Below are 26454 nucleotides of genomic sequence, written 5' to 3'. Positions count from 1 at the left end.
CAAAAAATATCAGCCCACACACCCCCAAATCATAGGTTTCAGACATCACACACCTACGAAAGAATAATAAATCAGGTTATGAAAAGTCAGAAATATCAAATTAAATATCCCATATCAAATGTTTCATACAGCACTCACCTATTAACGGATAAGAAACCTATCTCAGAAAAGTCAAAAATAGCAAACTAGTCATCCCAAACTATAGGTTTCAGACAACAAACACCTATGAAAGGCTAAGAAATCCAGCTCAGAAAAGTCAAAAGTAGCAATCCATCCACCCCAAATCATAGGTTTCAGACACTACACACCTATGAAAGACTAAGAAATCCAACTCAGAAAAGCCTGAAATAGCAACCCACACATCCCAAATCATAGGTTTCAGACACCACACACCTACGAAAGACTAAGAAATCCGGTTATGAAAAGTCGGAAATAGCAAATTACACATCCCAAACTATTGGTTTCAGACAACATTCACCTACGAAATACTAGAAAACCTTAGCTCAGAAAAGCCTGAAATAGCAAACTACACATCCCAAATCATAATGTTCTGACAACACATACCTATGAAAGGCTAAGAAACCTAGCTCAGAAAAGTCGAAAATAGCAAACTACACATCCCAAATCATAGGTTTCAGACACTACACACCTATGAAAGACTAAGAAATCCAACTCAGAAAAGCCCGAAATAGTAATTTACATATCCCAAATCATAAGTTTCAGACAGCATTCACCTACGAAATACTAAGAAACCTTAGCTCAGAAAAGTCTGAAATAGCCAACTACTCATCCCAAACTCGAAGTTTCAGACAACAAACACCTATGAGTGACTAAGAATCCTAGCTCTGAAAAGTCCAAAAAGCAAACTACACCTCCCAAATCATAATTTTCTGAAAGGACACACATATGATAGGCTAAGAAATCTAGCTCAGAAAAGTCAAAAATAGCAAATTAACCATCCCAAATCATAGGTTTCAGTCAACACACACCTACGAATGGCTAAGAAATCCAGCTCAGAAAAGTCAAAAAAATAGCAACCCACACACCCCAAATCATAGGTTTCAGACACCACACAACTACGAAAGACTAAGAAATCCGGTTATGAAAAGTCGGAAATAGCAAATTACATATCCCAAATCATAGGTTTCAGACAACACTCACCTATGAACGGCTAAGAAACCTAGCTCAGAAAAGTCAAAAATAGCAAACTAGTCATCCCAAACTATAGGTTTCAGACAACAAACACCTATGAAAGGCTAAGAAATCCAGCTCAGAAAAGTCAAAAGTAGTAATCCACCCATCCCAAATCATAGGTTTCATAGAACACACGTCTATGAAAGACTAAGAAATCCAGCTCAGAAAAGTCAAAAATAGCAAACTACATATCCCAAATCATCGGTTTCAGTCAACACACACCAACGAAAGACTAAGAAACCTAGTTCAGAAAATTCAAAAATAGCAAACTATTCATCCCAAACTATTGGTTTCAGACAACATTCACCTACGAAATACTAGAAAACCTTAGCTCAGAAAAGCCTGAAATAGCAAACTATACATCCCAAATCATAATTTTCTGACAACGCATACCTATGAAAGGCTAAGAAATCCAGCTCAGAAAAGTCGAAAATAGCAAACTACACATCCCAAATCATAGGTTTCAGACACCACACACCTATGAAAGACTAAGAAATCCAACTCAGAAAAGTCAAAAATAGCAAACTACATATCCCAAATCATAAGTTTCACTCAACACACACCAACGAAAGGCTAAGAAACCTAGCTCATAAAAGCCTGAAATAGCAAACTACTCATCCCAAACTATTGGTTTCAGACAACATTCACCTAGGAAATACTAGGAAACCTTATCTCAGAAAAGCCTGAAGTAGCAAACTACACATCCCAACTCATAGGTTTCAGACAACACACATCAACGAAAGACGGGTGCATGGGGAAAGCCTTTTAGGGTCTGTGGGTCCCTTGAGGGCCAGTGGTCCTTTGGGAGCGTTGGGAGAGCTTTGGGGACCGGGGGAGGGGCTTTGGGGGTCGGGAGATGTCATTTGGGGGGCGGGGGGGGCCGGGGGGGGCGCCGGGGTCCCTTGGGGAGCTGGGGGGGGCCTTTGGGGACCGGTGGAGGGCCTTTGGGACCCCGTTGGTCCTTTGGGAGCTCGATGTGCCTTTGGGGGCCCGGGGATGGCATTTGGGGGTCTGGGTGGGCCTTTGGGGCGCCGGTGGCCCTTTGGGAGCTTGGGGGGCCTTTGAGTGTCCGGGGGGACAGTTGGGAGCCTGGGGGTCCTTTGGGAGCTCGGGGAGAGCCTTTGAGGGTCTGTGGGTCCCTTGAGGGTCGGTGGTCCTTTGGGAGCTCGGGGGGACCTTTGGGGACCGGTGGATGGGCTTTGGGGGTCCGGGGATGGCATTTGGGGGTCTGGGTGGGCCTTTGGGGGCGCCGGTGGCCCTTTAGGAGCTTGGGGGGGCCTTTGGGGACCGGTGGAGGGCCTTTGGGACCCCGTTGGTCCTTTGGGAGCTCGATGTGCCTTTGGGGGGCCCGGGGATGGCATTTGAAGGTCTGGGTGGGCCTTTGGGGCGCCGGTGACCCTTTGGGAGCTTGGGGGGCCTTTGAGTGTCCGGGGGACAGTTGGGAGCCTGGGGGACATTTGGGGCCTGGGGATGGCCTTTGGGGGTCTGGGTGGGCCTTTGGGGGCGCCGGTGGCCCTTTGGGAGTTTGGGGGGCTTTGAGGACCGGGGGCTTCCTTCGGGGTTGGGGTAGGAGGATTGGAACCCTTTGGGGTTGGGTTAGAGGACCTCACAACACTGTTCAAATGAAACTTGTGTATTATAACGACCACAGAGTTTCACCATTAAATTCTCTTCTAAAATCTCTTCAAAAATCTTCTTTTAAAATGTCTCTATCTGTTTCGCCGAAATAGTTCCATAACCTGTCTAAAACGGTTTCGCCCAAATAATCCCTAAACGTAAATTCAGCGTGTTCCTTTGTTATTGGCATCTCTGCGCTAACGCATTTCAAATTAATATGAAACCTTTTCGCGCGCTAAAACAATTCATCGCTAAGATGTTTCTTGCCTAATTGTTTCCATGGCCTTTGGTTATTAATATCCTTTGGAGTTCGACCAGTAGAACTGTTCCCGAGGCAAAGACATTAATGATTTGGATCTATTCCTGGAGAAATGTTTCTAGGCGAAAATTTTTAAAGTCTGACAGATGATGTCATTGATTGATTGATCTGTCAAGAAAGGGGAAATTAATTTGTTGTTTCTAAGGGGAATTATTGATTCACGATAGGTGAATTGAGGTCGACAGCACAGGTGTTCTGACTCGTGACAGCACCACGTGGTTTATGGTTTTCTCAGTGAGAAAGTTCCTGTTTTTTCAAATTCTCACTGACAAAAACCATAAAAACATACAAAAATGTGAGAAAGTTCCTGTTTTTCAAATTCTCACTGACAAAAACCATAAAAACAACAATGTGAAAACGTTTTTCAAATTCTCACTGACAAAAACCATAAATCATCCATAAATGTGACAAAATTCATGGTTTTTCAAGTGAGAAAATTCCTTTTTTTTCATTCTCACTGAGAAAACCATAAACCACGTGGTTCTCGTGCCAATATATGGTGTTAAAAAAAGTTGTAGGTGGCAGCAGGGGTGAGGGGTGGCGCCTCCTGACCCCTCTCTACTCCCAACCATAAATTAGTTTCTTGCATCTTTGATTTATTCAGTGCTCACGCAGACAATTCAAACCAAATTCCCTACCGACCTCAGTTTATCCCCTTGACATAAAAAAAAACTTCCCCCAATCCTCTTTTTGTAATGTAGTTACTATTCTATTTTAAATTGTACAAGAACGAACTTCAAAAATGAGGACTTGTTTAAGACAGAGAAAAGTAGAACAACATATAAAAAAAATAATACTAGATTTTCCTTAGGGCACCGCTAATAGCCCTTCTTAGCTTGTCAATTTTTCTCCTGTTTTCGATCAGAATCTAGTCGGTTAAATAGTGTTAAATATGATAAAATTCGTTGATAAGAGGAAAATTTCCGAATTTCCAAGTAAATTTAGACCATTTTCTAAGAAAAAGTCTAAGTAATATCATAATCCTCGCTTGGTGAATAGATAGATCTGAAACTAGTGAATCCCATAGTATAATTATATTGCGCTTTTAGTGTGAATTGCAGTGTTAGACTTGTCGTAAAGTTGCCAGTTGCAAAGCGAACATAATTGCACTACTAAAATTGTATTGCCCATATAAGGGGAATTCAACACTCTTGTTTTTCTTCTGTTTCGCTAAGGATGGCAAATATTCTATACGGTTCCGACTCCGACTTTAGACTGGTCAAACGATGGTCATAGGAGACTCCCGAAAACCGCTTCGGTAGAAATCTCCTCTTGAAGGACTCAATTAGTCCTTGGTGCTTCGCTTATCGCTTTTCCCTCGCCGCTAATTCGAGAGTCTTTGTTAGTTTCTTTTCCTCCACTGATTAATATGATTAAGTTAAGGGTGACGTATGAGCTAAGGTAGGGGAGGGGGAGTTAAATAACTGACAGGGTAATTTTTTTCGAACCAATCACCAAGCCTCATACCTTGGTGCCAGTTTGCCCCTTGGAGTCAAGGGGACGCAAAAAAAAACAAAAACATTTCTCTACTAGATAACTTCTTAGTAGTCAATTCGTGAGCCAGAGGCTGTCAGTCAAGTGCTGCTACTGAAGAAGCTTTGATCCATCCCCTTTGTAACTTTCGCTGAACCAGTGGTGATGACAACACTCCTCTCACTTGCTGTCCATTGTTGCCATGTATAAGAAAGGCACTAAACAAAAAGGCAAAAAAAATTATCTTAGCTGAGTTCATTTAATTAAAAAAATTATACAACACATAGCATCAATCCAAGTGGCTGCCCAACGAAAGACATGAAAGCGCTTGATACTGGGCAATCACGTATATAACAAATACTTAACAAACAGAAATCTGAAAATAAAAAAAAAAAAAAACTAAAAACTAAATAAAACAAATAAATTACGACCAATCTCTCTCATCAAAATAAAATAAATATGCAAACAAAAATTGATAATAACGAAAAAAAGAAAAAGAAGAAAAACAAATAAGTTTTTTTTGTTGTTGAAGATGGTGGAGTATTCGACATGGTTCTGCTTCGGGTCAGAGGTGAAATCATGTTTTTCTAGACAGCAAAATAATATTTAAAATCTGAAATCTCTTCCTATATATGCACTGATAAAATAAAATAGATAAATTAATGGTTTTGGTATATTTTGTGTACTATTTCAATTGTTTAAATTTAAACTAACGCCCTTATAACTCTAAATAAGTGTAATATATTTTTTTAGATCTCAGTGTAGATGCCATAGATGTATCGGGAAGTCAGCAATTTGGTATTGATCACAATATTTTTAAGCAAAGTCTCAATTTGAATGGTGAGCCCTTAGAATTGGAACCAGAAAAGGAATTGGTTAATTTTGCATCAAATGCCACAAGTTTAGAAAGAAATAATACAGAGCTAGTAGAGGTCAAATGTAGGTCATGCTACGGAGCAGAAACAGAAGACCACAAGTAAGAGGGTTATTTTATTATTGAGTTTGTCAAATTGTCAAATTCTATAGAATAAAAAGCGCAGAAAAGGGATATTAATAGGCACTTTGGTCTTGATTAGACTCCATTAGTTACACGTGAGCAGAGTTATTTTTGGGTGTACTTGCGTTTAGTTGATTTTTAGATAAGATGTGTTTTTTGGGGAGATATTTATTTTGGTGTATTTGAGTCATGATTTATGCAAATAGATTCCCAACTTAATATTGAGTGGTACTCAACACTAATAATGACATTCATTAAATATAGTGTCTTCATGCTGAATTCTGATTTTTAAAAAGAAATTTATACAATTAAGAAGGTCAAGGACTTGTAAGAAGGTCGAGTTTAAACATTGCCTTGCCCCATCCGTTCCAAATGACGTCCCTGCTCATTTCTGTATTAAATAAAGCCCTTTTGAAGAGTATATGCCTATTATGAGATTTGGCTCATGGACTAAGCCAGTCTAAAGGGGGGAGGGGTGAATTTAACGGGAAGAGATTAAGCTATAAAAATAAACATCTTGAAAAAGAAAAGAGTAAAAACGAGACTAAGTTTGACAGCTGAGTTCCAGGCTTTCATTGCGATGTACTGCGATAAGATTAACAGTTTACCTTTACGTGACTGCCTTAGACGTGGCAGTCATTCATTCTGATTCAGAAATTCTGTTGTACAAGCTTTAGTAAGGCCTTGATATATGAATGCTTAGGAAAGGCTACTGACTTTTTTCACAAGTTATTGTCGGTTGTCAGTAGATTTGAATGCAGACAGAGACAGTGACATAAATATTTGACAGTACAGAGTTTGATGGTAGATTTAAAGAAATTCAAGGTGAGAAAGAGGGATAAATAAAGGAACTAAGTAGTTTTACATTACGCTAACACATGACTATGGGCATTTTCCTCTTCTTATTTTTTGTCAAAAATAGATTATAATATTAAAAAATACAAAATCATTTTCTAATGCGTATTTTAAATTCTTCTTCTTTTCTTTCTTTCATCCAGCGGTATTTGGTCCTCCTTTCTGCGTTTCCTTTTCGTTTTCTTAATAATGGGTCGGTGATACTTCACGTAATGGATAGAATCAAACCGGTTATTGTTTCCTTTTCGCACTCCTGAAAATAAAAATCAATCCTCTTTATTTCTACTTTTTTTTTATCTACCTCTTACTCGACGTTCAATAGCTTACCACTTTTTTAATTCCTCCCATACATAATTTTTTCTCTCCTAGTACATTTTATCTACCTTTTTCCTAAAAACTTTTTTTCATTCATACTATTCTCCATCCACTAATTTACCATACAACAATTTCAAAATTCTCATTCTAGCTACCCATGGCGGCAAGGGGCTGCTCCCATTCATTAGGCCCATAACATATAACATTAAAATAAAAAATTTACAATGCATATACGTTTTCCCACTTTCAAATACATTCACTTTTTTTATAACACTTTAAAACACTTTTCACTGTATTTACATAAATTAAAAAAAATATATAACACCATTTTTTTAATCCATCACATTTCAACACACTACTCTCGCTGGGCCTTGCGTTGTTAGGTAGCTACAACAATCCTCAAAAAAAGTTCCCAAACATCAAATATTTCACAATCCAGGTGAATCATATCCCCCTAAACATGTAAAATAAATTCCACTAGTTTAAAATAAATTCCAAACAATCATTAAAAAAATGACCAAATCTAAAATCTATAATCTAAAAATTCATAAAATCCTATACTATTTCTACATTCCCTCAAAATTTACTAATTTTTTTTCATAAAATAAACCCCACTAATTCAAACCTAACTCTTCAAATCTAAGACCTCAAATCTAAACCCTACAATCTAAGTCTCAAATACTTCAAATCTAAACTCTATGATTTTTTTTTTTTTTTTTTTTTTTTTTTTTTTTTTTACATCATACAAAATCCTATATTATTTCTATATACCATAAAACTATATCAAGGAGGTACACTTGTGCCTCTATAAAGAGGTGACCCACCACAATGTTAAGCGATTTCCGGTCCTAGCGGTCGCAGAGCGACAGCGGTGATCGCATTTTGTAGCCCAAGCTCCAACTAAGAAACGTGCAAAATTTCACCCCCCTCCGACTTTATCTTCATGGGTAAAAGTGGGCCGGAAGTTTCGACCCTCCGACCACAGCCCCCCTTTAACGTTGTCCGATTGGGCTTTCCTAGAATTTAGAGGTTAAGCTTTCCTAGGGCCCGAGAGCTTATCCTCGAAATTTCAGCTCAATCCGATCACTCCTTCCCTGTTTTCCAAAAAACAAATATAGCCACTTAAAGTTCATTTCTCTTTTTTTTTATCAGCCACGCCTACAGGCCAACTACATTCCAAGTTCCAATTTTCATGTTCTTTAAATCATTGAAATTTTTTTCGCCTCAGGAAAAGCAATGATCCCGGATACCAGTGCAGGACGGGGATCACATATCTTCCCAAGTCCACACCGAAGTTAAGCCGGCTTAGAACCGGACAGCGAGAAGTCCCTGGGACCTCCATGAATGGAGGCTTTGTGCAATCCTGGGCCCATCTTGGTCACAACATGGTTTTTAGCACTTGGCGATGCTCTTCTATCAACAAGAGTCGAAATCCTGCACAGACAATCTCAAGCCTATTACCTCCGACTCATATATAAATATATATATATATATATATATATATATATATATATATATATATATATATATATATATATATATATATATATATATATATATATATATATATATATATATATATATATATATATATATATATATATATATATATATATATATATATATATATATATATATATATATATATATATATATATATATATATATATATATATATATATATATATATATATATATATATATATATATATATATATATATATATATATATATATATATATATATATATTACTCAAATCCCCAATCACACAGAATAGATCTCTGTAAGAGGCAGCTTCTTTCATAATCAAAATTTACGACTTGGAATTTTACCGCACAAATATATCTTAATATTACTTATTTCTTGCTTAGAATATACACAAATATGCTGATTGTGCTTTTTGGTCAGAAGTAGCTCTTTATCATTAGCCCATGTACAGCAAAAAAAAAAAAAACAGCTAGTATTTTTGCTTCGGTAGTTATTTAATATTTTATGTAAAAATGACTATGGAAATCAGCTAAAATGTATCACAAAATAGGTTTTTTGTGGATATCTTTTCTTTCTTATTTACTGATTTTCATCTAAGGTTTAAATCTTTTATTAGTTTTTTCTTTTTTTATCAACATTTCTGTTAAACTAATCTTGGAATAATGCGCATCAATTCTACTGAGGCGTCATATGTAATGTTGTCAGTTTGCCATCATTCAACTTTATACTAGTTATAGTAATTTCAAGGCAGATTAAGTAGAGTTCTTTCAGGCTTTCCTATAGGGGCTTTCCCTTACAGAATTCTACAGACAGTTCTGTCCTTCAGTTTGCGCTGGGAATTTCTGGATTTACCTACTTTTCTTCTTGTTTTAGATGTTGTAATACCTGTGATGAAGTAAGAGATGCATATCAACGAAAAGGTTGGAGGTTCGTGCCATCAACTGTAGATCAGTGTAAAGATCAAGCTGAAGTGAGGAAAGCAGATAAAGCATTTAAAGAAGGCTGCCAAATTTATGGACATCTAGAAGTGAACAGGGTAATCCCAACTTATTTCTATGCTTAATTTTTCTAGGTCACAACACTCCCTTCAAATTTCCTTTGATACTACCCTTAAACTTTGGATTTTGTGAAACTAGGAACTATGGAATTGCAACACCAAGCCGCCTGAGGCCAAAACAGCTGCGCTTGCTACTCCGTCTGTTCAAAGCTTCCCTCTTTGCTCCTTCCTGTGGAGTTTGAATCTAACTTGGATCCTTTCTTATGATATCTTCTTATCCATTTGGGAACGACCTAATGGGATGGTGAAATTCTATTTTGAATAATGGTATAGGGATTTTGGCGGTAGAGACATGGAAAAACAAAATGGTACGAAGATTTTATGAACACTAGCTGGTGCCTTGTTAACTGCTTACAGCTCATTGCAGCATTGGTCTATGGGAGACCAACTCGTGCACTACTTTTCCACTTTAATCTAATCAAATCCCTCCCTCCCACGCTCCCTCCCACGAAGTTTGAATTTAGTTTAGATACTTCCTTATTACAAATGAACGAGGATTTTGTCAGTCAGTGGTGAACCATGAAGACGAAGAAACCAGAAAATATTTCGACAAGGACCTCCGCCAAGTCGTCCTCAGTGCTAAACAAAAAAGAAAGAAAACAAAAAAGAAAACAACGAAAAACGAACCTTTCGAAGTTTGCTTGACAACGACAGAACAAAAACTAAATAAGAACCAGGTTGGAATCAATGAAAAAGAAATTTACCAAGATGATTGAGCAATAAACCTTTGTTTTGCTATAGCTTTAGCTGGTCTACAAATTCGGACTTCATTTGATGTGCAAATAGGTTCTCTCGGGTTAGACCGGGCGAAAATATGGATTGAGTCCTTCAAAATTGAATTGTTATAAATTGGGCTTAATGAAATATCTCTAGTGTCACTATTTATTGCTAAATTCCGGTTTATGTATTTTTTTTTATCTCAATTACCTCTTTAAAAGATTGTGGTAGGCCAGTTACAGTAGAAAATCCTCGTTTTTTCACCTTTTTTTTTATTTTATTTTTCATTTTGTTATTGTCTTTCCTCTCTGAGTTTCATTTGTCTTGTATAGTGGTCTTAGAATGTATTTACTTCCATATTACCTCTTTTTATCCATTCGGGGACTACCTAATGGGATGGGAACAGGGATGGTGAAATTCTATATTGAATAATGGTATAGGTGTTTCGGCTGTAGGGACATGGAAAGACAAAATGGTACGGAAATTTTGTGAACGCAAAATCTACTTTGTTAACTGCTCACAGCTCGTTGCAGCACCAATTTATGTGAGGCCACTGCTGCGTACGCTACTCCTCTAGCCTAATCTGCACTAAACCTGAATATTCACTCCCTTCCATGAAGTTGCATTTTCCTAAAAACCTTTACGACCCCTCTCCAATCGAATCTGAAATGACCTAATGGGACTGGTGTATGGCTTGTTTATCGAACACAGAGCAAAATTTTGTTCTGAGTAGTGGTACAAAAATTTCGGGTGGCATAGAAATGGAAATACAAAACAGTATCGAAATTTTGCCCCAGAACTTTTGTTTTAAAAAGCCATAAATTCAGTGCGTGAACTGAAATTTTTTGAATTAAATCTCTTATATTTGGAAAGACACCCGTCGTTTTGTTTCTTCCTTATATATAGGTTCAAATGGCGGAATTATGCATAGGTTCAGAGGTGCCACTTCAGTTTACTTTTGGGAACCATGACTGAAGAAAATTTTCTTATTTTTAAGTAGGTTTTCGGAGGTTTAGAGGCTTTAACATTATAAATAGGTTCAAATGGCAGAATTATTTATAGGCTCAGAGGTACCATTTCAGTCTACTTTTGGGAACCATGACTGAAAAAATTTTTCTTATTTTTAAGAAAATTTTCGCAGGTTCAGGGGTTTTAACATTATAGATAGGTTCAAATGGCGGAATTACATATAGGTTCAGAGTCGCCATTTCAGTTTACTTTTGGGAACCATGACTGAAGAAAATTTTCTTATTTTTAAGAAAGTTTTCGGAGGTTTAGTTGTTATAACATTATAGATAGGTTCAAATGCCGGAATTATATATAGGTTCAGAGGTGCCATTTCAGTTTACTTTTGGGAACCTTGACTGAAGAAAATTTTCGGAGGTTCAGAGATTTTAACATTATAGATAGGTTCAAATGCCGGAACTATGTATAGGTTCAGAGGTACCATTTCAGTTTACTTTTGGGAACCTTGACTGAAGAAAATTTTCTTATTTTTAAGAAAGTTTTCGGAGGTTTAGTTGTTATAACATTATAGATAGGTTCAAATGGCGGAATTATATATAGGTTCAGAGTCGCCATTCCAGTTTACTTTTGGGAACCATGACTGAAGAAAATTTTCTTATTTTTAAGAAAGTTTTCGGAGGTTTAGTTGTTATAACATTATAGATAGGTTCAAATGGCGGAATTATATATAGGTTCAGAGTCGCCATTCCAGTTTACTTTTGTGAACCATGACTGAAGAAAATTTTCTTATTTTTAAGAAAGTTTTCGGAGGTTCAGTTGTTATAACATTATAGATAGGTTCAAATGCTGGAATTATATATAGGTTCAGAGGTACCATTTCAGTTTACTTTTGGGAACCATGACTGAAGAAAATTTTCTTATTTTTAAGAAAGTTTTCGGAGGTTTAGTTGTTATAACATTATAGATAGGTTCAAATGCCGGAATTATATATAGGTTCAGAGGTGCCATTTCAGTTTACTTTTGGGAACGTTGACTGAAGAAATTTTTCGGAGGTTCAGATATTTTAACATTATAGATAGGTTCAAATGCCGGAACTATGTATAGGTTCAGAGGTACCATTTCAGTTTACTTTTGGGAACCTTGACTGAAGAAAATTTTCTTATTTTTAAGAAAATTTTCGGAGGCTGAGAAGTTTTAACATTATAGATAGGTTCAAATGGCGGAATTACATATAGGTTCAGAGTCGCCATTTCAGTTTACTTTTGGGAACCATGACTGAAGAAAATTTTCTTATTTTTAAGAAAGTTTTTGGAGGTTTAGTTGTTATAACATTATAGATAGGTTCAAATGGCGGAATTATATATAGGTTCAGAGTCGCCATTCCAGTTTACTTTTGGGAACCATGACTGAAGAAAATTTTCTTATTTTTAAGAAAGTTTTCGGAGGTTCAGTTGTTATAACATTATAGATAGGTTCAAATGCTGGAATTATATATAGGTTCAGAGGTACCATTTCAGTTTACTTTTGGGAACCTTGACTGAAGAAAATTTTCTTATTTTTAAGAAAATTTTCGGAGGTTCAGAGATTTTAACATTATAGATAGGTTCAAATGGCAGAATTATATATAGGTTCAGAGGTGCCATTTCTGTATACTTTTGGGAACCATGACTGAAGAAAATTTTCTTATTTTTAAGAAAATTGTCTTATTTTTAAGAAAATTTTCGGAGGTTCAGAGGTTTTAAAATTATAGATAGGTTCAAATGGCGGAATTATATATAGGTTCAGAGTCGCCATTTCAGTTTACTTTTGGGAACCATGACTGAAGAAAATTTTCTTATTTTTCAGAAAGTTTTCGGAGGTTCAGTTGTTATAACATTATAGATAGGTTCAAATGCCGGAATTATATATAGGTTCAGAGGTACCATTTCAGTTTACTTTTGGGAACCTTGACTGAAGAAAATTTTCTTATTTTTAAGAAAATTTTCTTATTTTTAAGAAAATTTTCGGAGGTTCAGAGGTTTTAAAATTATAGATAGGTTCAAATGGCGGAATTATATATAGGTTCAGAGTCGCCATTTCAGTTTACTTTTGGGAACCATGACTGAAGAAAATTTTCTTATTTTTCAGAAAGTTTTCGGAGGTTCAGTTGTTATAACATTATAGATAGGTTCAAATGCCGGAATTATATATAGGTTCAGAGGTACCATTTCAGTTTACTTTTGGGAACCTTGACTGAAGAAAATTTTCTTATTTTTAAGAAAATTTTCGGAGGCTGAGAAGTTTTAACATTATAGATAGGTTCAAATGGCGGAATTACATATAGGTTCAGAGTCGCCATTTCAGTTTACTTTTGGGAACCATGACTGAAGAAAATTTTCTTATTTTTAAGAAAGTTTTCGGAGGTTTAGTTGTTATAACATTATAGATAGGTTCAAATGGCGGAATTATATATAGGTTCAGAGTCGCCATTCCAGTTTACTTTTGGGAACCATGACTGAAGAAAATTTTCTTATTTTTAAGAAAGTTTTCGGAGGTTCAGTTGTTATAACATTATAGATAGGTTCAAATGCTGGAATTATATATAGGTTCAGAGGTACCATTTCAGTTTACTTTTGGGAACCTTGACTGAAGAAAATTTTCTTATTTTTAAGAAAATTTTCGGAGGTTCAGAGATTTTAACATTATAGATAGGTTCAAATGGCAGAATTATATATAGGTTCAGAGGTGCCATTTCGGTCTACTTTTGGGAACCATGACTGAAGAAAATTTTCTTATTTTTAAGAAAATTGTCTTATTTTTAAGAAAATTTTCGGAGGTTCAGAGGTTTTAAAATTATAGATAGGTTCAAATGGCGGAATTATATATAGGTTCAGAGTCGCCATTTCAGTTTACTTTTGGGAACCATGACTGAAGAAAATTTTCTTATTTTTCAGAAAGTTTTCGGAGGTTCAGTTGTTATAACATTATAGATAGGTTCAAATGCCGGAATTATATATAGGTTCAGAGGTACCATTTCAGTTTACTTTTGGGAACCTTGACTGAAGAAAATTTTCTTATTTTTAAGAAAATTTTCGGAGGTTCAGAGATTTTAACATTATAGATAGGTTCAAATGGCAGAATTATATATAGGTTCAGAGGTGCCATTTCGGTCTACTTTTGGGAACCATGACTGAAGAAAATTTTCTTATTTTTAAGAAAATTGTCTTATTTTTAAGAAAATTTTCGGAGGTTCAGAGGTTTTAAAATTATAGATAGGTTCAAATGGCGGAATTATATATAGGTTCAGAGTCGCCATTTCAGTTTCCTTTTGGGAACCATGACTGAAGAAAATTTTCTTATTTTTCAGAAAGTTTTCGAAGGTTCAGTTGTTATAACATTATAGATAGGTTCAAATGCCGGAATTATATTTAGGTTCAGAGGTACCATTTCAGTTTACTTTTGGGAACCTTGACTGAAGAAAATTTTCTTATTTTTAAGAAAATTTTCGGAGGTTCAGAGATTTTAACATTATAGATAGGTTCAAATGGCAGAATTATATATAGGTTCAGAGGTGCCATTTCGGTCTACTTTTGGGAACCATGACTGAAGAAAATTTTCTTATTTTTAAGAAAATTGTCTTATTTTTAAGAAAATTTTCGGAGGTTCAGAGGTTTTAAAATTATAGATAGGTTCAAATGGAGGAATTATATATAGGTTCAGAGTCGCCATTTCAGTTTACTTTTGGGAACCATGACTGAAGAAAATTTTCTTATTTTTCAGAAAGTTTTCGGAGGTTCAGTTGTTATAACATTATAGATAGGTTCAAATGCCGGAATTATATATAGGTTCAGAGGTACCATTTCAGTTTACTTTTGGGAACCTTGACTGAAGGAAATTTTCTTATTTTTAAGAAAATTTTTGGAGGTTCAGAGATTTTAACATTATAGATGGGTTCAAATGGCAGAATTATATATAGGTTCAGAGGTGCATTCCGGTCTACTTTTGGGAACCATGACTGAAGAAAATTTTCTTATTTTTCAGAAAGTTTTCGGAGGTTCAGTTGTTATAACATTATAGATAGGTTCAAATGCCGGAATTATATATAGGTTCAGAGGTACCATTTCAGTTTACTTTTGGGAACCTTGACTGAAGAAAATTTTCTTATTTTTAAGAAAATTTTCGGAGGTTCAGAGATTTTAACATTATAGATAGGTTCAAATGGCAGAATTATATATAGGTTCAGAGGTGCCATTTCTGTCTACTTTTGGGAACCATGACTGAAGAAAATTTTCTTATTTTTAAGAAAATTTTCTTATTTTTAAGAAAATTTTCGGAGGTTCAGAGGTTTTAAAATTATAGATAGGTTCAAATGGCGGAATTATATATAGGTTCAGAGTCGCCATTTCAGTTTACTTTTGGGAACCATGACTGAAGAAAATTTTCTTATTTTTCAGAAAGTTTTCGGAGGTTCAGTTGTTATAACATTATAGATAGGTTCAAATGCCGGAATTATATATAGGTTCAGAGGTACCATTTCAGTATACTTTTGGGAACCTTGACTGAAGGAAATTTTCTTATTTATAAGAAAATTTTCGGAGGTTCAGAGATTTTAACATTATAGATGGGTTCAAATGGCAGAATTATATATAGGTTCAGAGGTGCATTCCGGTCTACTTTTGGGAACCATGACTGAAGAAAATTTTCTTATTTTTAAGAAAATTTTCGGAGGTTCAGAGGTTTTAACACAGTTTCGTATGAACTATACACTTTTCGGTCTATCCAACCTAACTTAATTCTGTCATACTGCAAATACAAAACCACGGATCTTTGTTTTAATTTCGAATCTGATAGTTTGAAAGAAGTCCATTAAATAACATGCACAAAGTTTCTTTTAAAGCAAAATCGTTTTTATAAAGTAGAATGTTTTCCCATGTCTTTCCGCTTACTGAATTCTAGAATTACAATAAAAAAATTAATAAAAAATAATGGTAAAAAATTTTCACGTTTTCAAATAGTTCGTAATAACGAAATGTAAATAAGAAACAACTCGATCTAATAGTAACCGAAACTCTGAAAAAAGGAATTTTGATAACAATTAATACATCAAAAGAATGGTTTTTTATGCTGATTCCAAATATATAAAACCCGCCAGGTTTAATTTTACCCATCAAAAGCGACGAACCTGCGAAAGTTTGCTCGATTTTCAAAAAAGGGGGAACACCCCAAAAAAGTCAATCGATCTCAATGAAAATCACACTATCTGATTCAACATATCAGAGGACACTAGTGTTGAAGTTTCAAGCTCCTATCTACCAAAATGTGAAATTTTGTGTTATTTTTCCAGAAGAAACATCATGGATGCGTGTTTTATTAAAAAAAATTTTCCAGGGGTGTTCATATCAAACCAATTATACCAGAAGATTGGAGAGGGCTCTGTCAAATTGATATTAAAATTATAGTGCTTTTTTTAAGGGAGGGCAAATACCGCCCTCCCATGCTCCTTTTTCCCCCGAGAATATCTGATCAAAATTTTTGGTTCAATAATTAGGCCTCTGGGGATGACATGACCCCCCACAGACCCTGGGGAAAATCTTTCGGCAGGAATCTTATATGAAGGAATATTTTTTCATGGGGTAATTTTCCACGTACGGGGAAGGGGATTTTCCCGTCTGGTCTGAAAAACGAATAAAAAACTTTTTTTTCAACTGAAAATAAAGATCAACACTAATAATTAAAACGAATACAAATTATTCCTTATATGACGGGGGTTGCCGCCTCCTCAATCCCTTGCCCTTTACACTAAAGTTTGACTTTTTTGTTCCAATTCTTTAAGAACGACTGCTAAAACACAAAGACTATTGATTTGGAATGAGTAGCTTTTTAAAGCACTAAAAATTTTAGTGTAACCACCAAGGGATTGAGGAGGGGGCAGCCCCCTCATATAAAGAATAATTTCTGTTCGTTCTAAGCTTTATTGTTGCTCTTTACTTTCAGTTGAGAATGCTTGTTTTTTTAAATTAATGTAGAACCGGAAGTCATGAATCGATACGGTCCTTGATATAAGAAATCTTTAAGAAGACTTGCACATCCTTCGAACTAGTCCAACGACTGTGCAGGTTAAATTACGTGTCAATAGTTAATATCATGAAAAAGACTGAAACTGGGGAAATTCATTATTTGAGCAACGAAATTCAATTTACGATTGAATGCATTTATCAAAAATTTTCCTATATTCATAGGGAAATAAAAATAATTTTTTGAGCTCTTCATTATAACAACTTTGCGATGATCTAAAAGAAAGATTACGATGTTTAACTAAATGATTCCCGTTCCACTTGCCTATAAACTACGATTGCTTTCCAAGCAAATTATTTTCATGTGTCACAACAATAATAGGACCTCCATGATGGGCTGGAGAGTGGTCCTTTTCTAGATCTTCGAAACTTTTGAGAGTCTGATTAACAATAATTTATCACATTTATAACTTTAATAACATGTTGATCTTTCACAAACAAAGTTGTCTTCTGATGCTGTAATTCAGTGTTTTCAATAACGCTCGAATTTCCCCCAAAGAAAATTCAGTTCTCTGAAAATTGATTTTAAAAGAAATGAGGATTTGTATTCGCGCCTTTGTCTGTGTATTTACGAATGTTAATTTTTGGGTAGATTTTGGAGAAACCATTGTTCATTCAGGGAACTCCTCCCCCTGGAAAAGAGGGAATCCCTACAGAATTAGAAAAAAAAACCCCAAAAAATCGTGGAAACGTTTCCACAAATCCTAAATAAATTCAAAAATTCCTCGAAAAAGGAAAAAAACTCCCCAAAGTCCTCGAGAAATTCGAGGACTTACCTTCGTCCAAAAAGTAAATGGTGGTATCGAATAATTTCGCCTAATTAAAGAAGGGGAGTTATCTTCTGATGATGTGATGCAGTACTCCCACCATCCCCTGAATTTTTCCTTGACAGAATAGGGTTGTTCGAAATCACCCGAAATATAATATCGCCAAAACTGGTGTTTTGTATTTGTATTGATATTTGTGTAATTACGAACTTTATTTTACAGGGAGATTTGTAGAAGCCAATTTTTCCTCGTTTTTTTTTTTTACTGATAATTGTATTTTTTTTTTAAGAACATAAAAAGAAATATATTTTTATTACAGGTGAGTGGAAGCTTTCATATCGCACCTGGGCGAAGCTTTGCTATTAGTGATGTACATGGTGAGTACTTTTTATCATTTCGTAATTCATTCTATCATTTCTTAATTCATTCTATCATTTCTTAATAATTTTTTTCCATTTCTCAATATCATTTAATATCTGTACATATTTCAATCGGTTTGTGGTCAATATACGAATCTGGTTTCGATGCTTCTTTGCAACGAGTCAAGGGCGCACCCAGGATTTTTTTTAGTGAGGAGGGGGGGGGGGGTACAAAAAGAACTTTAAAAACGGCTCAAAAGTTTGTTTATATTCATTTTTGCTACGTTTTTGTGAGTCGGCCAACTTTTATTTTTTTTAGGGGGGGGGGGGCTACTTTGAGCCACCGCCCCACCCTCCTAGATATGCCCTTGTTACGAGTACCTTTGGCTGTTCATAATTTATTTTTTTATCTCACAGAAAGTCTATTCTAGTGACCTTGTATCTTGAATTACCAAAACTGCACAAACTGTTCCCCTCTGTTTTGCTAACGTATGACACAATAAATAGCAGCTATTTAGTCTTATCAAGTACTGAGGATAAAATACTACAAAATTACTTACGTCTTAAGGTGGCATGATTAGCATTGTTTAATTGGCATTGACGCGCCATTACCCATGATTTTGATTTCGGAGGGGTGCCAATTGTGTGTGTAGGGGGGAGGAGGAGGAGATATCTTTTGGTGTTTCCGAAATACCAAAAATTTTAAAAATTGCCCCCCCCCCCGCCTGACTTTGAAATATAATTATTTATGTTTTCTGACAAAAAAAATCGAACAAAAGAAATGTTTTCCCCCTCCCCTAAATTTAAGTGAGTCATCACACCTCGGCGTCAAGTTAGTTTTGGACTGGGAGGGACTCGACTACAGAAAAGGTCTATTTTTCAAATAGGGATTTATTTAAAAGAAAGAAAACGTAATGAAAGTACTGAATAATAATTATCTGTGGCTTAAATGCATGTTTGGGCCCACAATGTTACAACACAATAAATACATCGCTTTCTCCAGTCTTTTCTAGGCTTCACTTTGAATCACCATTTAATATCAATAAAATTAACAGACAATATTCTCCATTTACGTCTCTTGAAATATGAACTTAAAATAAAGTAGATAAATAATAGCAATACGAGTAATTTTCAAAATAAAGTAATAAATAAGGACTTTTACTTATTATCAGTCAGATTGCTGCTTTACTTTCTTTTTGGAGTCGGAAGACCCATAGGGTCGTAAGTGCATTGTATGCCCTAGCGCAGGTCATTCAAGGGGAAAATTTCCTCCTATCTCTCATTGATATTGCTATATGCATATCTAATGAAGATCAACAAATAAATTTTCAAATGCGGATAGATCCATTTATTTAGACAGTGAAATAAAAACAGGTACAAAATTACAGACACTTCGATCACATATACATCGACTGTCATCAGTAGTATTACTAAAATAATTACCATATTATTTTATTGATACTACTGATGAGAGTCGATGTATATGTGATCGAAGTGTCTGGAATTTTGTACTTCTTTTTTTCACTGTCTAAATAAATGGATTTATCCCCATTTGAAAGTTTACTTGTTCGTCACAGAACGGCAGTGTGGTCTAAGAAAAGAATACCTAGTTTAAGGTGTTACGCCGAAAATATGTCCTAATAAAGATCATCTATTCAAACTATGAATTTCTGATATTAGTGGGAATAAACTTAAATAGAACATAATGCTGAAAAAGTGATGATTTTGGTGGCTGTGAAATAACTAAAAAGTGGGTAGGCCTATCGTAGTGTAATTTTTCTATTTTTTTGGCGGGGGGAGGGAAGTGACGGATCGTAAATAATTTTTTAGGCCACACTGCCTTTCCATTTACAATTGAAACGAAAATATATTAGAAACGGGTAATATTTTATTATAAAACGGGTAATGATTTTTGTAACAAAAGGTTTTAGTCCAAAAATAATAATCAAGGTTCGACTATTTCGGTTTCATATCCGGAAACTTTTACCTACTGAAAAAATAAAAACTAGCATAAAGAACCATAAACATACGCTATTTAAAAAACAAAAAGAAAGGAAAGCTCATATTTAAACAAAATCCAATATAGTAAATATCCAAAGCACAAATGAGTATCTTGTCTTGTGCGTTGTTTTGTTTTGCTTTACCATGTTGGATTTTGTTGAAATGCGAATGTTCTTTTCGTTTTTTTTTTTGTGTTCTGTGTACGGCGCTATTATTTTTTTATTCGTTATTCTTCAGGTTATTTTTTTTTTTAGCTGATAAAGGTTAACGGATTTGAACCCAAAATATACAAGCTTTGGTTATTATTTTGGTACTATTGTTATTTTTCACTGTCATTAATAATGTTACCTGTTTTAATATAGTTTTGTTTCAATTGAGAGATCATAATTTCTTCGTCTAGCCAATTTAAGGCGTGTGTGTGTGTATATGGGGGGGGGGACATTTTCAATTTCGCAAAACAGTTTCGGCGAAAGTTTCGCAAATTAAATTTTCATATATAACTTTACAGGCACCTACGCGGGATTTTTCTTTTTGTGTTGGGGAGGGGGGCAATACTAAAAACAGATTTTGTTAACTTGAATAAGAAGTGGTCATAAATTAGGCAAAAATTTCTGGCATCGAGGATGGGTTGATCCCCAAGAGACCCCATACCCTGTAATGTGATCTGCACCATAAACAAATACGTTCTATTAGTAGCTGTAGTAGTCAAGAGCAAAAATATATGAAACTGATAGGAAAGGCTTTTCAATTAGGCTTTTAGTTTAATTAAACTAAAAGCTACTAGCCACTGAGAATGCAGCATTACCCAGCAGACCTAGAAGAATTAAAACAAGTTTTACTCCACTAAGATCTTGATTTCAGTTAAAAATCAAAGTTTATTTTGATCCAACTAGAAAGTTGTTGACAGTAGGCTGGCTCTTTTATTTCATATTATTTCTGCATATTATAAAATAGTTGCTGTGTTATATAGGGCAGTGTTATTATGCAGGACATACACCTAATTAAAAAAAAAAATATCGATAAAAATATATTTACTCGGACCTTTTGGTTAAAGGAGCTCTTTTATCTTCTTCCCAATGCAAAGCAAAAATAAAAAAAGAGACATAAGTAAATAGATAAGAGCATTTTTTTATAAGTATAAACTAATGTTGCTTCGTAACGTTTTATTGCGCTGGTTGTTCTTTAGTTAAAGACAAACGTAGGTTTCGCTCTTATCAATTTTGCATACTCTTTGATCTTGACTAAAAGTAATACGGCTGATTTCCTCGTGAATGTCCATTTTCACCTCCATTTTTATAATTGGAAATCCATGTCATCCATTTAAATAAAATTTTTCGTCGATATCTTTACTGGTCAAATGTTTGTGATATCTAGAATTTTGTATTTGGTTTACTAAAATCAGAAACTGGAAGAGTCCGGTGCTATGATCCCCTCCTCTCTTTCTACATCCACGTTTAGGCTCATACGTTGAGAAGGATTGCCTTTTGATTTAATTCAATTCACATAAACTCCATCCCAAGTTCCTGCAGCCACCCCAGACGTGGCTGAAAAAAAAAAATGTTGAGCCCTTTTCTGTCCTTTATCGGGCATGTTTTGGGGACAACAAATATTTTGGTTTTCTATTTTTTCTTCTGCTTTAGGTAGCACTCACTCCAAGGACTAAAGTGTATAAGTTTTGAGCTGGTCAGAATTTTTTTTGCCCTTTACCAGAGATTTTTTTTTTAGGGGGGGGGGGGTATCGAAAAATTGTATACATTTAGTATCTCTAGGCACAAGGCATGACGGCTGTAAATTTCCCACTGACCAGGGATATAATATTTTTTGGCCGATTTCCAGGGGACTGTAATAGTCTGCTAATTCTTCATTTTCTGGTTTCTCATTGGTTATTACAACAGTTTCAATTCAGACCATTCACTACAACCAAATACTTTCGGAACTTTCAAAGGTTTTTTGGGACAAGACACAATTTCCATTTTCCTTTATGGTGGAGCCAAAATCTTCCAGTGGTTATTTTTTTAGTTTTCCGGCATATATTCTAAAAAAAATTTAAACTATGAAAGGAGCATGACCCACCCCCCTTCCTAATTTTGTCCGTTGCCTCTGGCGTCTTTGTGTATTTTTAAAGCCAGTTAGGGTATAGTTGTATATGGTCATGACGTGATAGTTAAACAAAATAGTAGCATGTTTTTAAAACATTACGTTACTTCTTGCATCATGATTATAATAATAATTTATTTTTATGGCTAATTTTAAATTTAATGTTTTTTTTTAAACTCTTATTTTATTTCTTTCTAATAAACACGTGCGTGTGGAGGGGAGTAACCTCCGTTAAAGACCCCTGGTATATTAAAATGCTGACGACTTTCTCACATTTTCGTTTAGTTGTCTTTTTTTAGAATATTGACCCCCTAAAGAACTCTCAACAACTCTCCCTCCCCGACCGCCTTGGTATTGACGGTTTTATGAGGTTATTTCGATCAAGTGTTCAATGTATTATACATAGAAGTAGAATGTTGTTTGGGTAAATACGCTCTTCATGCACCGAGATATCAATTCATTTCCACATAAATATTTATATGTTCGACTTATTTTAATTACTTGTGGGTAGGTAAGTTTATGAGAAATATATAAGCTGGTTGGTTAGTTGTTTCTTCTCTGCTTACTTCTATTTTTTGAGCTGACCTATAGAATGCAGTGCAAATATGCCATATAAGTTTTATTTTTTTAATTTCCGTAGGGGGAAGGAATTTTGGTACTTGTGTATTATGCGCCACTCACTCAAGTTTACGCTGTGTAAAATTCGAGAATACACCAGTTTTTTTGCTAGCTTCTTCCTTACTTTAGAATAATTTGCATGCAGAACCGCATAGCGGTTCTGCATGCAAAATGTGTTTTGTGTTATTCTGCATATTAGATAGATAGATAAATAAGAGTATTTTAAAGTCAAATATACGGCCATGAACACAGTAAAATAACATAAATGAATATAGTGAAGGGGGGGGGAGTGGTGTTTAACCCCCCGGAAAATGCCCCTCCACAGAAAGTAACCCCCGCGGAAAATACCCCCTCCTTGGAAAATACCCCCCCCACTGTGGAAAATAAGATTTCTAAATTTGAAACTTTTATTTCAGTTTTTTTAGTTTCGTTGAAAAGTGCAAAGGAACGAGAAAAACAGGAATTTACACACCGGAAGTGTCTTAAAAACTTAGAAAAAAACAAACCCATTTGTGTTGAAAAGACTTCCACATGAACTTCTGCAATTTTTGGCAAAAAAATTTAGGCAAACAATCCTCAAAATTAAGCTAAAACAAATGGCACCAAAAAGTTTAAGAAGGTTTGGCTATCCTTTGAAAGGCTAGTTGGCTTTGGGAACAACACATTCTAAATTGTTTAAGTTTATACGGACAAAAGCGTTGTCAAATTCTACGAGTTTGTTTTTCTTATCTTCCAAGTGTGAAACTACCACAAATCACCATTAACAAATAAATGAAATCCAAAATTAACAGAAATTACAATAGATAGCCTAGTCAAACTCAAAACGAGCAGAAAGTAAAAGGCTCACAACACCCATGTCTTCTTCAGACCAGAAAATAATTTGGACTTTACTTGAAAAAAAAAAACAAAAAAAACAACAACCTTGTATTATCAGTTTGATATACATATTCTGAGATCTATTCCTTATAATCTTAATACTTCTTTGTTAGTTGAAGTCAAAAAAGTGAAAACATTTAAAATGTATTTTGTTTTCAGTAAAGTGCAAATTAATTTCTGGTCTTGAGAAGGTGTGGCGATTGTCAGCCCTACTCATGATAATTGTTGCTATTTTGAGTTTGAATAGGTTATTTATTGTTATTTCTGTTCGTTTTGATTTCAATTTATTTATTTATGGTCTTGAGGAGGTGTGGGGGTTGTCAGCCCTACTCATGCTAATTGTTACTATTTTGAGTTTGAATAGGTTATTTATTGTAATTTCTGTTCGTTTCGGGTTCAATTCATTTATTGATGGTGATTTATGGTAGTTTTACGCTTGGAAATTTTTTTTGAAATTATTTCTACTCATTTTTGGCTTAACGAGGCCATGGGCACCGGCAGGGGGGGGGGGCATGGCCCTACCTGGAAATTTGGGACTATATAGTAATTATAAAGAAATCAAAGGAAAAAAAAGCAGAATAGGGGAAAAGCACGGGGAAAATGTTTGTTGCCCCATTGTTGGCTGCCACTTTGACCCATAATAAGGAAAAATATAAGTTCTAATTTGTGACTGAGTGACCCCTAACAAGTTTTCCACAAAAAATTTTCTGCATGATTTGGATGGAGCAAAAAAACAAACAAATTAACACGCATCCGCGATGGTTCTTCTGGCAAACAATACAAAATTCCACATTTTTGCAGATAGGAGATTAAAGCACCTACGGTACTGAATTCTGCTGCGTTTAATCTAATGATTTATCTTAAGATTCCATCACTTTTAGGTTTTTTTTCACCCTTTCTACGAAAATAAGGCAATTTTTTTCAGGCTCGTAACTTTTGATGGATAGACTAAACTTGATGAAACCTATATATTTGAAATCAGCATAAAGATCCGATTCTTTTGATGTATCTATTGGTATAAAAATTCCGTTTTTTAGAGTTTTGGTTGCTATTGAGTCGGGTTGCTCCTTACTTACAGTTTACCACGAACTGCTTGATTGCTGATCAAAGTTTATGTAATTTATGCCTTTCATTTGTTATTTTACTGTGTTCATGGCCGTATATTTTGCTTTAAAATACACTTATTTGTCTGTCTATCTAATATGCAGAATAATTGTACCAAACACATTTTGCATGCACACCCGCTATGCTTAACCCCCATGCAGACCCCCCCCCCCCCCCGCTAATGTGCAAATCTATAGCAGAAATTTATTTTTAAAGTAACGAAGAAACTAACAAAAAAAAAACGGCGTTTTCTCGAATTTTACACAGCGTAAACTTGAGTGAGTAGCGAATAAAACACAAGCACCAAAATTCCTTCGCCTAGAGAAATTAAAAAAATAAAACTCAAATAAAATTCTCAAATTTGGAAAGCCTTATTTTCCACGGGGGGGGGGGATTTGCCGGGGGATATTCACCTAGAACCGATTGTTTTATAAGCTCTGATATTGTAATGTGTGTTTTAGAATACTGGTTTGTATGGCCTTATTTGGCTAATGATAAAACTTATTATTATTACTATATAAGAATTCCTAGTATAAAGATCAAATAGTACTCTAGTATTTAGGGGGTTTCGGAGGGGATGGCAACATCATGCTTATTAGTAGTATATGTGTTCAATTTGGGTATGACTTCACGTTTTGATATAATTCTTGTTCAAAGATTTTTATAATTACAAATGTTGTTTGTGCAAGGTTTTTTACATGCATTAATCACTGCCTCGGTTTAAGTTTTAATATCACTCTTTACTTTTTGTTTAATTTTTTTTAATATCAGAAATAGATTTTGACAGTTTCTATCAATATATTTCCAGTTGAAACACACTTTTCTCAAAATATTTACTATACTTCAAGTATATTCTCTATGTGCATAACCTTGTCCTTTTTTCCCAGAACGTGGAAAATATTTGAGATACTATTTATTATTGCTTTTATTTGACACATTTTATTCAGTTGTGTTTTTAAGCCTATTATAAATCACACTGCTTTGTTCTATTTGTTCAGGTATTTTTGCAATGTCATTCATGTATTTATATACTCCTTGATTTTGAGGAAAATAAATAAATATATATAGCCTATATATACACCTAAATGTGTATATATGTATATATACGTATGTAGCAAATTTATATAATATATTTATATATTGCATTTATTATATATATATATATATATATCATATTTATAATATATCAATAAACATGTAACTATATTTCGTAAAAGTTTACAAATATTCCCTAGAAAACTCCCAGTAAGCAGTCTGAAAAAAAAATCTAGCTAGTGCCATAATTATTTCTCTAGCATGTTGCAGTACTATAGTAAAGGTTTGAAATTCTTGGAATTGATGTTGGTATGTGGTGGCCTCTCTCTTTTCGACGCAATTGAATGCAATGACTTCTACAACATTTAAAACCAAAAGTACAGATTTCATTTTTTTTAGTACATGATGTTCAGCCTTATCTATCCTCAGATTTCAACCTCACTCACAGAATAAACAAGCTATCATTCGGTGCAGCTATACCAGGGGCAGCTATCAGTCCACTAGAAAACACAGAAATTGCTGCTGCAACAGGTATGCAACAGCTT

The 26454-nt window shown here is 34.8% G+C and overlaps 1 protein-coding gene across 2 annotated transcripts in view; it reads left to right on the top strand.

The window, feature by feature from the left end:
* LOC148951723 (endoplasmic reticulum-Golgi intermediate compartment protein 3) overlaps nt 1-26454 on the top strand; it is a 107227-nt gene that overhangs the window by 43125 nt on the left and 37648 nt on the right. For both annotated transcript variants that reach the window (XM_089089295.1, XM_089089294.1), the window contains exons 3-6: nt 5357-5579; nt 9133-9295; nt 18139-18196; nt 26309-26440. In XM_089089295.1, the coding sequence (XP_088945421.1) occupies nt 5357-5579; nt 9133-9295; nt 18139-18196; nt 26309-26440 (576 nt within the window). The remainder of the gene's footprint in view (nt 1-5356; nt 5580-9132; nt 9296-18138; nt 18197-26308; nt 26441-26454) is intronic.

The sequence above is a fragment of the Artemia sp. Qi Xiang Cuo genome, chromosome 5, assembly GCF_049724085.1.
Source record: "Artemia sp. Qi Xiang Cuo chromosome 5, ASM4972408v1, whole genome shotgun sequence".
Classification (NCBI taxonomy): domain Eukaryota; kingdom Metazoa; phylum Arthropoda; class Branchiopoda; order Anostraca; family Artemiidae; genus Artemia; species Artemia sp. Qi Xiang Cuo.
This window is presented reverse-complemented; position numbering and strand designations above follow the sequence as displayed.